Genomic DNA, 16,376 nt, shown 5'->3' with positions numbered 1-16,376 from the left:
TTCTATGTTTGTGAGTCTATTTCTGTTTTGTGAATAAATTCATCTGTGTCATCTTTTTAGATTTCACATATAAGCTATATCATATGATATTTTTCTTTCTCTGTCTGACTTCACTTAGTATTATAATCTCTAGATCTGTTCATGTTGTTGCAATACGACTTCATTCTTTTTTATGACTGTGTAATATTCCATTGTATATATGTACCCCATCTTTAATTTATTTTCTCTCTTGCTTTTCAGCTACCTCTGCAATCCTGAAAGCTGAGCAGACTTTATATTCCGGATACTACGAAATCCCAGTCCTAGTAAAGGACAGTTTTAACAGAGCATGCGAATTGCCGCAGATCATAGAGTTAAGGGCCTGTGACTGTGACATCAACCACATGTGCTTGTCCTCGGGCACCACAGGCGTCAGCACCGGGGATGGTAGCTCTGTTACCAGTGTGTCTGTCACTGACGACCAAACTGAGGCTTCAAATGTTGGTATGGGATCAACAGGGATTGGCATGATCACTATGGGCGTCTTACTGCTGCTTCGTAAGTACTGGATTAAATCCCTCTTTTCAGCAGTTCTTCAAAATAAGACTGTAATCAGGTTCACTGGAATGGCCATTTCTTTTTGGTACCTATGGCAATGTTTGTGGAAATCTGGAAATAAGCAATGGGACTGATATGGGCATATTACTTGTTCAGTAATGGTAAAGTAAGAATATTCACTGGAAGGACAAATGCTGAAGCTGAAACTCCAATACTCTGGCCACCTGACGTGAAGAACCAACTCACTGGAAAAGACCCTGATACTGGGAAAGACTGAGGTTAGGAGGAGAAGGGGATGACAGAGGATTAGATGGTTGGATGACATCACCAACTCAATGGACATGAGTTTGAGCAAACGCTGGAAGATAGTGAAGGACAGGGAAGCCTCGTGTGCTGCAGTCCATGGGGTCCCAAAGAGTCGGACATGACTGAGCAACTGAACAACAACAACAACAACAAAATAAAGACCAGGGTTAGTGAGGGTCAAAAAGATGGGAAACATGCAAGTCCCTAAGTACAGGATTTTTGCTGTTGTTCAGTCGCTCAGTTGTGTCCGGTAACATAGCAGAGCATAAAGTAATCCCGTCATGACAATTTCAGCAGAGTCCTTTAAGAGCAGAAAGGCAGAAGTAATTAAGTCTAAATAGGAAAGCTGGGGAAGTCCTGATGAAGAAAATGACTTTAAGCTGAAGATCTTCTTAGAAGGAACATGGTGTGTGGGGAAATCCAGAAAAGCAGTCTAGGACATAGGAAAAGCACAGACATAAACACACATGTACACAGGGGACTAGGAAATATAAAACTGGATTTGAACCCTGGATCTGCCAACAACCAGTCTGGAGTCTTAGATTAGCAGGAAGAAAGAACCTTATTTGCCTAATCTGTCATTAAAGTTTACCTGATCTTAAGTGATTAGTGGATTTGTATTGATAAACACGGATACGTATCCTCAATCCTTAATGTTATTCAATCAGTCGTGTCCGACTCTTTGCAACCCCATGGACTGTAGCCTACCAGGCTCCTCTGTCCATGGGATTTCCCAGGCAAGAATACTGGCATGAGTTGCCATTTCCTTCTCCCGGGGATCTTCCCGACCCAAGGATCGAGCTTGGGTCTCCTATACTGCAGGCATATTCTTTACCATCTGAGCCACAGGGAAGCCCCACTCAGTCCTTCAGGGGAAATTAATGCATTACATTGGTATTTTTCCCTCTAGTTCTGAATATCATGCCACATTTTCCCAAAAGCGATACATTTGGTGACTTCCTAAATTGAGCAGTATGTGTTAACTCTTCCTTTCCACTTTCTTGGGCAGTGGCACCGCTCTTGCTGCTCCTCTGCTGCTGCTGCAAACGAAAACAGCCAGAAGGGCTGGGGACGAGTTTTGCTCCTGTGCCTGAGGGGGGAGAAGGAGTGGTGCAGTCCTGGAGAATAGAAGGGGCCCATCCTGAGGACAGGGTGAGTAGATTCGTCAGGTTCCACAGAAGCTCAGTGTTTCAGTGGGATTCAGCATGTCCTGATAATTATAATCTGCACAAAGTTGAACATACATCACTTTTGAAATGTTTAACACAGGCACTTCCCTGATCCAGTGGCTAAAACCCTGTGCTCCCAATGCAGGGGGTCCACGTTCGATCCCTGGTCAGAGATCTAGATCCCGCATGCCACAACTAAAGGTCTCATGTGCTACAACTAAGACCAGTGCAGACAAAATAAGTGATTAAATATATATTTCAAAATGTTTAACATAAAACATTTATTTATTTTTTTTTTACTTTTATTTATTTATTTTTTTTTAGTTTTTTATTTTTTACATTTTAAAATCTTTAATTCTTACAAAAACAGTGGTTAGATGCCACGAAGTAGGTGGCAATGCCTTAACCGTATGCGTGTTGTTAGGCCCGAGAGCCTCTTCCATCCTTGTCAAGAGGAGTGCTAACCTTCTCTCCTTTCATACAACACTAAAACATTTATTTAAAATCTTTTTTTTTTTCTTTTCAGGATGTGTCCAACATATGTGTACCAATGACAGCCTCTAATACCCAGGACCGTATGGATTCCTCTGGTCAGTGCATGTCAAAATCTGTTTTCCTTTTTAAAATTTGCAAATTGTTCAGCCAGACAAATCTCATGTATAAGTACCTTACCAAAAATCAGCACATCTGTCATTTTCCTTGGAGGACAGTGTGAGTGGAGAGAAAGTTACATATTTGAAGTGGTGACTTTATTTTTCTGTCTTAAACTACTGTCAGTGAAGAACGATGTAGCAATTCAAAGGGCAAAGTCTGGAACCAGAATGCTTAAGTTTGATTCCCAGCTCAGCCTCTTACTAGTAATTAAGTCCTTGAGTAAGACACCTCACCTCTCTGGGCCTCAATTTCCTTCTTTGAAACTGAATTTATGATAGTACCTACTTCAAAGTGTTGCTATGAAGAGTAAACGATCATACATATATATACATATTATATGTTATATGTATAGTCTACATATTATCTATTATAGGTATAGTATGCATATTATATATTATATGTATAGTATGGATATTACATATTATATGTATGTGATATATAATATGGATCATATATGTTACATATATTGTATACGAATGTATGGATGATATATGTGCTGTATGTATATATGTATATCACAAAATATACATTAGAATAGTACCTTGCACAGTAAGTGCAACCATTATTTATAAAAAAAGCAGTTCAAAAAAAAGAAAGAAAGAAAAAACAAAGCAGCAAATACGTTCTCCTAAGAATACACTGATGGAGAAGGAAATGGCAACCCACTCCAGTGTTCTTGCCTGGAGAATCCCAGGGACGGGGGAGCCTCACGGGCTGCTGTCTATGGGGTCGCACAGAGTCGGACACGACTGAAGCGACTTAGCAGTAGCAGCAGCAAGAATACACTGAAGGGGACAACAGAGGATGAGCGGTTGGATGGCATCATGGACTCGATGGACATGAGTTTGCACAAGCTCTGGGCATTGGTGATGGACAGGGAAGCCTGGCGTGCTGCAGTCCATGGGGTCGCAAAGAGTTGGACACGACTGAGTGACTGAGCTGAAATGAGGAACTTTTCTTAAATTCATACATGCATTTGCCTCACCACTCTTATCCTCTCCTAATTTACCAAGTCCCAGAAACACCCTAAAATACTGGAAAAATACCCAGCATTGGGCAATAACTGAACAAAGTCGAGAGGCTGCCCAGTTCTAGAGCAGGTTTGTGATTTCTCAGCGATGGTTTCTGAGTGTCCCAAGCCAGACTCTGACTGTAAAGAGCCTTAAGGTGACTGAACACTCCTATGGAAGCCCATTCCCCATCCATCACCAGGGTGAATGAGGACCGTGAGTTTCAGTTTCTGCAAATGTGTGGCTGGCCTTGCTCTGGAGGGCTCATGAGTGAGTGCAAGTCTTCTCAGCCAGGCCTGGGGAGCTTGCCAGAGGCAGCCAGAGAAGGAACTGGTACGGGCAAAACGGAGGCTCTGGTCCTTTTGGCCTCTTCTGCGCCTTCAAGTCTTTGGGATGGAGGTTCCCAAAAGGTGACAAAGCCACGCCTGATACCCGGCTCCCTTTGAACTGTTTATTTAGTTTTATTTTTATCAGCAAGCCTGAAGATTATAGATATAGTTGGAATTGCTCCTATATATACTAGTGTTCCAGAGCCTTCCCTTTGCTGGGGGGAAGGGGTGGTGGTGTTGCTGACAGTGTCTACGCGGGTAAACAATGCAGATGACTCCAGCACCGTTGAACCCCGTCTCCTTTCAGAAATCTACACTAACACCTATGCAGGAGGAGGAACAGTTGAAGGGGGTGTCTCGGGAGTGGAGCTCAGTACCGGTCTGGGGGCGGCCGCCGGCCTGGCAGCAGGAGGGGCAGCGGGCACTGCGGGCAGGAGGAGCTCGGCGGTGGGCATCCAGAGGGACTATGGGGACACCGGCCTGAACCTGGCTTTCCTGGACAGCTATTTCTCTGAGGTAACTTCCCTGCACACAGCTCCACAAAATAGTCTTGGGACTGAATAATAATAATAACGATGGTGGTAGAGTCTTCTGAAATCTATTCGGGGACTCTTAACTCTACCCCAATCCTGAATAAAAAAATATTTCTCTGAGGTAATTCCCCTGCACACAGTTCTACAAAATAGTCTTGAGACCGAATAACAGTAATAACAATGGCAGTAGAGTCTCCTGAAATATAGTCAGCAACTCTTAATTCTATCCCAATCCTGAATAAAAAAAGTATTTCTCTGAGGTAATTCCCCTGCACACAGTTCAACAATATTATCATTCACTCTTGAGACTGCATAATAATAACAATGGCAGAAGATTCTTTTCTGAGATATATTCAGTTACTTTTAACTCTATCCCCAATCTTGAACTGAAAATATTTCACTCTTCCTTAAAATACAAAAAGCCAACTTACTGAAACATGTCATATCCAACCTCTGACAACTGTGAAAAAGGATAATATCTCATCAGTTTCTATTTCCCTTCTGCTATTTTCCTGTATTCTGTTTCTTTCTGGTGTTCCCAGTGTTTCCCACAGCAAAGAGCAAAGCAAGAGAATCCCGATCAAGAAAAACTGTGTGTTCATGTCTGTTCTTCACGGTGTCCTTTCAGGCCTGCAGATACCTCCAACAGAAAGGAGAAAAAATAAATCAAAAGCCAGAATTAGGGAAGAAAGAGAGCAGAAACTGAGGAACAGGGCATCACCAAGATTTGATGACAGATTAGGGCCTAGAACCCAGGTCTCCTCATCTCTACTCAGGGCCCCAGGCACTGTGTCCCTCACTAGGGGAGAGGATCGTGGGTCTATGAGCATGCCAGGAGGAAAGACGCAAGGCACTGGGATGGCCTAACAAGGTAGCACAAAGGATAAACAGAGGATTTATTTAAATTATCTTGTGAATTCCTATTTAGTACCTTTATTTCTCTTATTTAGCAGTCCATTTTATCTCATATTCTAATTGCCCATTTTACTCCTTATGGTGGCAACACATGAGTTTCACCACTGCTCTTAACAAAAGATGCTAAAGATGTTGTATCTTAAAATTGGTGGTTACCAATACCACTATAGACAGAGCATGAATAGTATCAGTAATTTAAATGAGTCATCCACACCACTCAAGTACATTTGGCAAATGGGCACAAATTATATACATGTCGTAGAAGTGTCCTAGAAATTATATTCAAAGAATCATTCATAAAAGTCACACTAATATTTAAGGAACTTTGCCATTCCTGTCAAAATTGCACTGGGCTTTTTTTTTTCTTTTTTCCATTTGGTTTCAACTGGTGTTTTATGGGACCAAGAAAATCAGAGTTCATTCTTCTTTCTCTATGGGCAGTGAGGTCATGCCAAACATTTTAGCGTTTTTCTTACATTAAAACATGGCACTGAATTTCAAGTGGTGAGAACCGGCCTTGCCCTCTGCAAGGTAAAGCCTCTGCAGAGTGGTATCCATGCTTCTTTCCAGTCACTTTTTTTGCACCACCACCACCCAGCCCAGCAGCTAACTTGTGCTGCAGGCAAGAGAGGGCTGTCCTCTTCCTAGCCCATTTTACTAGGCATGTAAAATATTCAACAGCAAAGTTTTAAGGTGATACCAAACTCATGAGTAATTGATTTCAAGACCTAAAATCATTTACTTCTAAAGGTAGGATTTAGGGCCTTCCCTGGTGGTCCAGATGGACTTCCCTGGTGGCTCAGATGGTAAAGCGTCTGCCTGCAATGCAGGAGACCCAGGTTCAATCCCTGGGTCAGGAAGATCTGCTGGGGAAGGAAATGGCACCCCACTCCAGTATTCTTGCCTGGAAAATCCCATGGATGAAGGAGCCTGGTAGGCTACAGTCTAGGGGTTGAGACTTCACTTTCACTTTCTGATGGTCCACTGGCTAAGACTCCACACTCCCAGTGTGGGAGGCCCTGGGTTTGCTCCCTGGTCAGGGAACTGAGAAGGAAATGGCAACCCACCCCAGTTTTCTTGCCTGGAGAATCCCAGGGATGGGGGAGCCAACAGGCTGCCGGGGGGCTGCCGTCTTTGGGGTCGCACAGAGTCGGACACGACTGAAGGGACTTAGCAGAAGCAGGGAACTATATCCAGCATACCACAACTAAAGATCCTGTGTGCCGCAACTAAGAACTGGCACAGCCAAATAAATAAATAGAAATATTTTTTTAAGAAAAAGCAGGGATGTAGACGCTGGTACAGACCATAGGGAAAGCAGCATGATGCAGTGGAGAAAAGATAGGTGGGTTTGACGTTGTGTTGGACAACTATTTAAGTCTTGGGCGTGACATTCACCTTCTCTGGGCCTGCGGTTACCTTACTTATAAAAGAAAAAAAGGGTCAGATTGTATCAGGGGATTTTGGATGGTGTTGGGCAGGCCCTGTGGGATTTCATGGAAACCACCAAGGGCTATAGCAGTTGAGGCAAATAGGGAAGGGAAACACCAGGTCTCTGCTCCCTCCCCACACCTTCAAACAAAGAAGTTCTCATTTCATCACTTCTATATGTTGAGGTCATGCCTAGGATTTCATTTAAAGGGTCTGTCATTTTAAAAAATTTTAAAAATCACAGTAGATAAGTCCCTCCTGATAACATAACTCCAAAAACACCCCAGCTCTCTTCACCGAGGCCACATAAAATAAGCCTCTGAAACATAGAGCTATGTACACCTCTATAGATGTTTTTATTCCAAGTTGATCAAATATCTCTCCTTAAATAAATAATGTTTTGTACATAACTAAATATGTTATTATTTTAGACCACCTCAGAAACAAAAGACTATGCACACTGATCTCCTTTCAGAGTTCCAATTATTTAGAAATACGGCAATCAATCAGGGTATCTCTCAGTTCATTCCATTAAATCATCTTAGATCAGATGTCTCTAAGGTATTGTTGCTGTTCTTCTTTAATTATTTTATAGAGAAAAGAAACTTCTAATTGTCTGTTTTTCTTCCAACTTTAGAAAGCATATGCTTATGCAGGCGAAGATGAAGGCCGCCCTGCAAACGACTGTTTGCTCATTTATGACCACGAAGGAGTAGGGTCTCCTGTGGGCTCCATTGGCTGTTGCAGTTGGATTGTGGATGATTTAGATGAGAGCTACATGGAAACTTTAGATCCAAAATTTAAGACTCTTGCTGAAATCTGCTTAGACACGGAAATTGACCCATTTCCTTCACAGCAGTCCTGTATCCCCATCAGCACTGACCTCCCTTTACTTGGACCGAACTACTTTGTTAATGAATCTTCAGGAATGACTCTCTCAGAGGCCGAGATCAAAGAAGAAATGGCAATACCTGAACCCGTGATGCACGGGGATATTGTAGTGACCGAGACTTACACTACTGCTGATCCATGCGTGCAACCCACTACGATTGTCTTTGATCCTCCGCTTGCACCCAATGTTGTAGTAACGGAAACAGTAATGGCACCTGTCTATGAGGTTCAGGGGAACATCTGCGTCCCTGCTGAGTTAGCCAACACACACAATGTAATCTATGCTGAGAGAGTGGTGTCTAGTCCTGGTAGGCCTGATGTGAGCAGTAGTAGCGTGAGTGATGGTTGTCGGGGACCTGTGATGAGCGGTGGTATTTTGGTAGGACCAGAAATTCAAGTGACACAAATGGTGAGTCCAGACATTCGCATAAGCCAAACTATTGGTTCCACATCCCCAGTGACCTCTCGACACAGAGTAACACGGTACAGTAACATACATTACTCCCAACAGTAAGTGTTATACGGTCAATACTCTCTGTGGAGACCATGCACCTTGTAATCACCAACATATCCATCAAAGATGCACAGTGCACCATATTTAACATTTTAAGTCAACAAATGTTCAAAAATTCTAAATTCAGTGAGATTCTTTGATTATATCTTTTGGGGGGTAAATATGGCTAAGCACTTTAGATAAGCCTTAAAAAAATTTTTTTTCTGATTTATTATGTGCCAAAAAAACTTAAAGAAAATGTGTTACATCCTTTGATACTGTTTAATAAATAGCACATAATTCATACAGTGAATATTAAGGACTTCAGGCCTGTAAAACTGGTCACATAAACCAAGATGCTCTTGTTCTTGAAGGTTGCATAGACAAGCCTTGTCTGCTTTCAATAGCCATGAATACATATGTTATGAATACATACATAAATACATATTTCTATTTAAAACTTTTAAGTGGAAAAAATGAATTAAATGTACACTTTTGAAGTGAAATTGAAAAAGAAGATGGAGAATCTGTTAATAGAGATCTAAAGTCACTTGTCTCATCAAATGGTTTCTCAAGATATGCAATGATTAGGACATGCTTAATATAATACAGGGAAAGAGTTCTTAGCTGAATGTGTCACTGAAAACGGTCCATCAAAAGGAATTATATACATATATAAATATGCATATATTCATATCAATATGGATGAATTCTTATTGCACTTTATTCATTTATATCATCAACCGTAAATTAATTTAGACTAGCAGAAATATAATTATGACAACATGACAACAGAAACAGTTTCCAGGAGAAGTATTGGAGATTTTACTCCTTAGAGAACGTTTTTTTCCCTGCTTTTGTTAATTGTGTCAGAAAACCATATGAAATGTGGTTTAATCAGTTTAACTGACCTAAGTCATAGACTATTCCTTTGGCAACCAGATAGCCTCTGAAAGCACCTCTCTAATTATGCATACATTCAACAATATTTACTTGGAAGCTTCTCTGTGTTGAGTGCTGGTCTTGATTCTGAATGTTAGTTGAAGACAACTGGCAAGATTCCTGTCTTCAAAAAGCTTCTAATTCATTTCTAGACTTAAAACTCTGAGGATATGGCTTTGAGTTCCTACCAAAAATAATTAACAAAATATTTAATTCCATTACCAAGTTGTGTTTCTCTTTTTAATGCTACTAGTAATGTTGAATAAATAAAATGGAAACCCATGCACAGATTGCTTATTTTTACTAGGCATCAAGCTGTCCTGAGAAAAAGAAATTCTAGACAGATAGTTTTATTTAATTCTGTAGAATATGTAAACTATATAGTAGTAAGTATAATGATGTGACTAGCAAAATAATATAAATGGAATAAATTTATTTTCAGGGCTTATTTTCTTCTGGAAGGAAATAACTGTAGTGCTTCTTGCTTAATATTTTTATAAGTAAAAGTGTTGAAGCATTTGGGGCCTTTCACAATCTCTTGTCCAGTTCTTTCATTTTATAGAAAAATTTTCTGTGATCTGTCCCACTATCAATATGCAAAGATTTAATGGTGCTTCAAAAAGAGAAATCCTACTTCTGGTGGATGCATTCCTCCATACTATCCATGTAAATGAGATCAGAACCATTTTTTTCTCTCAACATTATCAGTGGAGAGGAAATTCTCCATCATTCTAGGAATCAATCATATGTGACTCAAGCCTCTGAAATTGGCATATGTTAAAAACATCATCCCAAACAAAATAAAAGGCAAAAAGCAAGATTTCTCCTGCTTAAGAGGGTACTGATAAAGATGACACAGCATTTGTATTAACATTTGAAAATGAACCCAGGAGTCCAGGAAATGAGATTCAATAAACAAATACAATAGAAGTAGTTTGAATTATATCTACTGCCCCATAGAGTGAATAAATGGGTTCTTTTAGAAAAGTCTTATCAGGTGAAGGGAAAAGAAGACATTGACAAGACAGAATTTATAAACTTCTTTCAGAAAAGCATTCTTTTAAAATGTTCCCTCTTTTGGATTAGATACTTCTGATTGCAATATATTACTGAATATAATAATGTTTTATAAATGTCTTCAATAAAAAAATATGTGATAAGAAAATATATCTTTTATTTTTTCTTTGGTGCATGCAGTATTCCATACACAAATACACATTTGGAAAACTGTTTCCCATTTTGTTACTAGGTGATTATCATCTTTATCATTATATGCACAATATAGGAACATGAATCCACTTATAAACCGAAATTCAGAATAATGTATTTATCAGTGGTAGAATTTCTCAATAGCATCATTATTTTACAAGTAAATGGCTCATTATAAACTAACAAATCAATTGAATAAGCTCCAGAATTGTTCTAGACATTGTATAAATTATAAAACACCATCTCTTTCCCACTGTATTTAAATTTAGCAAAATAGGGCTGGCTTCCCTGGTGGTACAGTAGCCAATGCTGGGTACATGGGTTCCACCTCTGGTCCAGGAAGATTCCCAAGCTGTGGAGCAACTAAAGCCCATGGGCCACAGCTAGACCCGTGTACTGCAATTACTGAAGCTTGCACCTAGAATGTGTGCTCTGCAACAAGAGAAGCCACCACAATGAGAAGCCCTCTCACTGCCATAAGGAGTAACCCCGCTCTCCACAACTAGAGAAAGCCCGTGCACACCAACAAAGACTCAGCACAACAAATAAATAAGTAAAGATTCAACCTCTAAAATTATTTTTAAAGTTATTAGTATTATTTCTGTACCAGAGGTATCAATTTCTGTTGAAATAAGAGGATAATTAATTTCAATTATTTTTTAAAGGCTCCTTGAAGATGGTGACACCTGAGGTAGGCCCCCCAAGTAGAATTCTATCTGACAGTGGTTCCGAAAGTATCAACATCAGAAATACAGGGTATATTCAGAAGCATTAACAGTAAAAAATAATTTAAAATGTCTGAAGCAAAATATGAATTATCACACAGTCAGCCATTTTATATAATGCTTGCCATACGAATTACTTGAAATTATATTTTATTGAATTCTCTTTTTATCTTTTTTAAAATTAATTTATTTATTTTAATTGGAGGCTAATTACAATATTGTGGTGGTTTTTTCCATACATTTACATGAATCAGCCACAGGTAAACATGTTATGTGAGCTTAAGTAAATAGCAGAGTTAAAATTCAACTGCAGAACAGCCTAACCTCAAAGACCTTATTATTATTACTCATCAAATCCTTCCAACTTAATTCTAGAAGGACATATGGGAGACAGATGGCAGAGGATCTTGAATCCCATTAGGGTTTTGGATTTAACTTTGTAGAAAGTGGCTCAGATAATTAAGAATCTGTCTGCAATGCAAAAGACCTGGGTTCAATACCTGGCTCAGGAAGAGCCCCTGGAGAAGGAAATGGCAACCCACTTCAGTATTCCTGCCTGGAGAATTCCATGGACCAAGGAATCTGGCAGGCTACAGTCCATGGGCCACAAAGAGTTGGACACGACTGAGCAACTAACATTTTCACTTTTCATAGAAAATGAGGGTCCCAGTGAAAATTTTTGTGTTAATGAGTGACTAGGTCCTATTTCATGAGATGACACTGGGACAGGCCTCAGAAATCTCATGATATGTGCTGTGTTGTTGATTATACGATACAGAGATATCCCCATGGCCAGATCACTAAGGCAGAGAGCCCAGTATGGTGTCAGGATCTTCCGAAAAGCCAGCATTCCAAGCTGAGCTTGCTGGCCCCAAAGCCTGGAGATGGCCTGTACACTGCTGAGGTGGGCAAGCCGATGGTGCACTGTCTAAAACAACTCCAGTCGATCATTCTCTATGTTAATTGAAGTCTGTATACATTGCATGGCCTTGACCTATTTCATTACTTCAGGTGAGGCAGATGGACAATTTCAGTTTCTAGAGTAGAGCATGCTTTCTCATAGCTATCACTCTGCCCCACCCTGGCTCCTTAACCTGAAACCCTCTTCCCTTCCTTCATCTGCTCAGCTTCTTCATTCTTGTCTCTCAACACCCACTTCGAGCATTGTCACTTTCTAGGAGACTTTCTTGATACCTATTCCTATTGACTCAACCTACTTGCTCAGCTACTTCTCTGCTCCCTTCAGCAACAAAGATACTATATTTTTCCTATGCCTGCCAGTCTATGAGCTCCCTGAAAATAAGGGCAATTTTATCATTTCTGTTGGAGAAGGAACTGGCAACCCACTGCAGTATTCTTGCCTGGAGAATCCCATGGACAGAAGAGCCTGGAGGGTTACGGTCCATGGGATCGCAAAGAGTTGGACACAACTGAGTGACTAGCACACACATCATTTCTGTATTTGTGACCCTGTGGACTATACAGTCCATGGAATTCTCCAGGCCAGAATACTGGAGTGGGCAGCATTTCCCTTCTCCAGGGGATCTTCCCAATCCAGGGATCGAACCCAGGTCTCCTGCATTGAGAGCAGATTCTTTACCAGCTGAGCCACAAGGGAAGTCCAAGAATACTGGACTGGGTAGCCTATCCCTTCTCCAGCGGATCTTTCCGACCCAGGAATCAAACCTTGGTCTTCTGCATTGCAGACGGATTCTTTACCAACTGAGCTATAAGGGAAGCCCATATTTCTCAAAACAACCATGAAAACCAAATAAATTAACCCTAAACATTATACTGACTAAACATGCTACATGAAAAAATCCCATTCCCAGAAAGCCAATACTTCTTGTTCAGCAGTGTTACCTCTAGACAACAGCCCTTTGAATGATCTTTGAAAGGTTTGTGTAAATGCCATCCTTAGCAGGAAGACACAAATATAAACTCATGAAGACAATTACACTTTGGGAGAAATTCACCATTTTACAGGAAGAGTAATAAAGTCATTGAAAGCAATCTCGTGTGCTTTTTGAAAGAAGTTATGAGACAGATGAATAACATATTAATAAATTCTAAAATGTTACAGAGAAGATGCATCTGGGGAATGTAGTTCCTTGAAGACCTTAAAAGTGAGTGATGGTGAAGCTGGCCATCAGGTATCCAAAACAACTGGTTTTAAAGCAATGATGACAGATTTGTTTTTCTAGAGTATAAAGGTATTCTAGTTTAGCATCATGATTCTGTGATTGGATTCTGAATTTTTCTATTATAGTACTCTTCTATACTTTGATTTTCCCACATTACCATGAACATCATTCTTTCAAAATTCTGCAAAATATTCATAAATTTGCACACACACTTCTAACCATTCCCTTAATCCCAAAGAACTAGGCTGATTCCAATTTTTGCTGTTAACAAAGCTTCAGTGGACATTCATATATACACATACATACACATGTACATAATCACAGGAGCACATACATATGTTGATATATTTTGATAGGATAGACTCTTAAAAAGGAGGTTGCCATATCAAAGATACATGCAAATAATTTTTTAGTTTTCCTAAATTTCCCTCTCAACAAAGTGTATCAATTTACATTCCCACCAACAGTTCTTAATAGGACTTCTTAACCACAAACTTAATAATCATTAATCAGCTGATTTAATCAGTTTTTAAATTTTTAATAATCTGCCAACAAAGGTCTGCCTAGTCAAGGCTATGGTTTTTCCAGTGGTCATGTATGGACGTGAGAGTTGGACTGTGAAGAAGGCTGAGCGCCAAAGAATTGATGCTTTTGAACTGTGGTGTTGGAGAAGACTCTTGAGAGTCCCTTGGACTGCAAGGAGATCCAACCAGCCCATTCTAAAGGAGATCAGCCCTGGGATTTCTTTGGAAGGAATGATGCTAAAGCTGAAACTCCAGTACTTTGGCCACCTCATGCGAAGAGTTGACTCATTGGAAAAGACTCTGATGCTGGGCGAGATTGGGGGCAGGAGAAGAAGGGGATGACTGAGGATGAAATGGCTGGATGGCATCACGGACTCGATGGACGTGAGTCTGAGTGAACTCCGGGAGATGGTGATGGACAGGGAGGCCTGGCATGCTATGATTCATGGGGTCGCAAAGAGTCGGACACGACTGAGTGACTGAACTGAACTGAACTGAACTGAAGAATTATGATTACCTGATGTATACCCATTATCTGCATACATGCTAACAATCAATAAATATGAGTTGATTGAATCATAGAATGAGCCATTAAATTATTATAAATTACCATATATGCTTAGATATATTTCTAGTCTCTCCTTTATTACACTGATGTATTAGTCAAGTATGCTGATAATCCTGACTATTGTTATAGGTGTATGACATTGTTTTTAGTGTGCTTATAATTTCTGGCTTCCCTGCTGGCTCAGAGGTTAAAGCGTCTGCCTGGAATTCAGAAGACCTGGGTTCGATCCCTGGGTCGGGAAGATCCCCTGGAGAAGGAAATGGCAACCCACTGGAGAATCCCACGGAGGGAGAAGCCTGGTAGGCTACAATCTATGGGGTCACAAAGAGTTGGACACGACTGAGTGACTTCACTTTCACTTTATAATATCTGGTAGGTGTAGTCTGCATCCATTACTTAATTTTTTTAAATTATCTTGACACTTCTGATGCACTCAGTTTTGAAAAAAAAAATAAACAATGGAATTTTGATTGAAAATAAAATTAAATTAAATTTATAGATGAATAACTTTGAGGCTTTCAAAATTAGCATTAATCTAATGCTTTGCCTTTTCTGGTGTGATATTTTACATAGGATGAATATTTCAGAAAAAATGTAAAACTTCCAGAAATTTGAGACTGTTAATAAGATTACTTTTCATTATAGCCATTGATTGATTGATAGTTTTATTTTCTTTCAAAATCATTTCTTCTACTTCTTATGTGTAAGTTCAGTAACCAAAAAAAGAAAAGAAAATCATACAGTGCAGGGTAAAATAAAGTTCCCAATAGTAAGATAAAAGTTCTTGTCATCATAATATATTTCACAAAACAACTATGAAAACCAAACAAACAGACCCTAAACAATATACTACTAAACATATTACATGGAAATTCCCAGATGTTACCATGTGTCCATGTATAAATGATTGTTGCAATATTTTAAACATGGACTAAATATTAAATACAGATAATGAAAATTAATTTGCTATTTAAATTCTATTTCAGCTTATTTGAAATAAAATTAGGAGCAAAAAAACAGAATTTATATGAAGAAAGAATTATTGGTGGAGATCTGCCCATACTTTTATGGATTGTTGAGAAAGTGAATAAGCAAGAGATTTCATCTTAGCATTTTCAAAAAAATAATAAAATCAAGTGCAGAAAAAATAAAGGAAAAGGCAATAAAAACCAGTCCAATAATGATGCAAATAAATTCTTCTTTCCAGATAAAGGTGGTGATTGGTACTGAACTGTCGGCAGGGGGGTACCAGGTGCTGCTAACACAGGGTGCTTGTCCATTAGCTCACGGGCAGGCTGAATTGCGCACAAGGACGGTAACACAAGGATACTAGTACACAATGTAGAAAAAGTGAGTTGAATTGGGTGGGAAAAAATGAAAGCCGAGGACTACCTGTATTTACTGTTGTTGATATAAAGAATTAACCTTAAGTATTGAAAATGTTTTTCTTAAAAAGAAGACCACACTCTGGTTAGAAATCCTAGAGCTGAGTTTCCCTGTGATTAGTAAGATGACTGAGTTAAAGGTAAGAGAGATGCTGAGTGTGTGTTTAATAGAGGCAGTGAGTGTGTGCGGTGAGTGATGATGAGGTGTTAGTACAAAAGTCACAGTGTTTACATGTGATCAGCATAAATATTGGTTGACTGGGAAGTCTTCCTTATGTCTTTAACAAGGAGGTACTGATAGGGTGGAACCAGTACTCTGGTACCAGTGAGGCATAACCACCAGGTGTGGGAAATCCGAAACCTTTACAACTCACAGATGAGAGTTGTAAAGAAAGAAGAATGAAAGAACAAGTATTTATTATTATTATGCACCAAGCATCATGGTAATTACTTTTCAAAAATGTTCTCATTTAATCTACTCTATGATCTTCCTTTTCAAGATGAGGAAAAGTGAGAAAAAGAAAAATGATATGGGAGTCACTGTGATCTATTTCCAATGCTCATTCATTCTTTAATTAAAAACATCTTTTGTTAGTTGCTCAGCCCTGTTC

General features: G+C 39.5%; 1 protein-coding gene and 2 non-coding genes across 3 annotated transcripts in view; 2 read left to right on the top strand and 1 right to left on the bottom strand.

The window, feature by feature from the left end:
* Positions 1 to 8,289, top strand: part of DSG4 (desmoglein 4) — a 49,256-nt gene extending 40,967 nt beyond the window's left edge. Inside the window, exons 13-17 of the mRNA XM_069568299.1 lie at positions 241 to 537; positions 1,853 to 1,995; positions 2,539 to 2,602; positions 4,313 to 4,521; positions 7,522 to 8,289. Of these exons, the coding sequence (XP_069424400.1) occupies positions 241 to 537; positions 1,853 to 1,995; positions 2,539 to 2,602; positions 4,313 to 4,521; positions 7,522 to 8,289 (1,481 nt within the window). The remainder of the gene's footprint in view (positions 1 to 240; positions 538 to 1,852; positions 1,996 to 2,538; positions 2,603 to 4,312; positions 4,522 to 7,521) is intronic.
* Positions 2,374 to 2,499, bottom strand: LOC138428585 (U6atac minor spliceosomal RNA). Its single transcript, XR_011252521.1, has one exon. It is a non-coding gene; the product is annotated as a U6atac minor spliceosomal RNA (small nuclear RNA).
* Positions 6,242 to 6,314, top strand: TRNAC-GCA (transfer RNA cysteine (anticodon GCA)). Its single transcript has one exon. It is a non-coding gene; the product is annotated as a tRNA-Cys (tRNA).
* Positions 8,290 to 16,376: the final 8,087 nt, after the last annotated feature.

This window comes from Ovis canadensis, chromosome 23 (assembly GCF_042477335.2).
Source record: "Ovis canadensis isolate MfBH-ARS-UI-01 breed Bighorn chromosome 23, ARS-UI_OviCan_v2, whole genome shotgun sequence".
NCBI lineage: Eukaryota > Metazoa > Chordata > Mammalia > Artiodactyla > Bovidae > Ovis > Ovis canadensis.
This window is presented reverse-complemented; position numbering and strand designations above follow the sequence as displayed.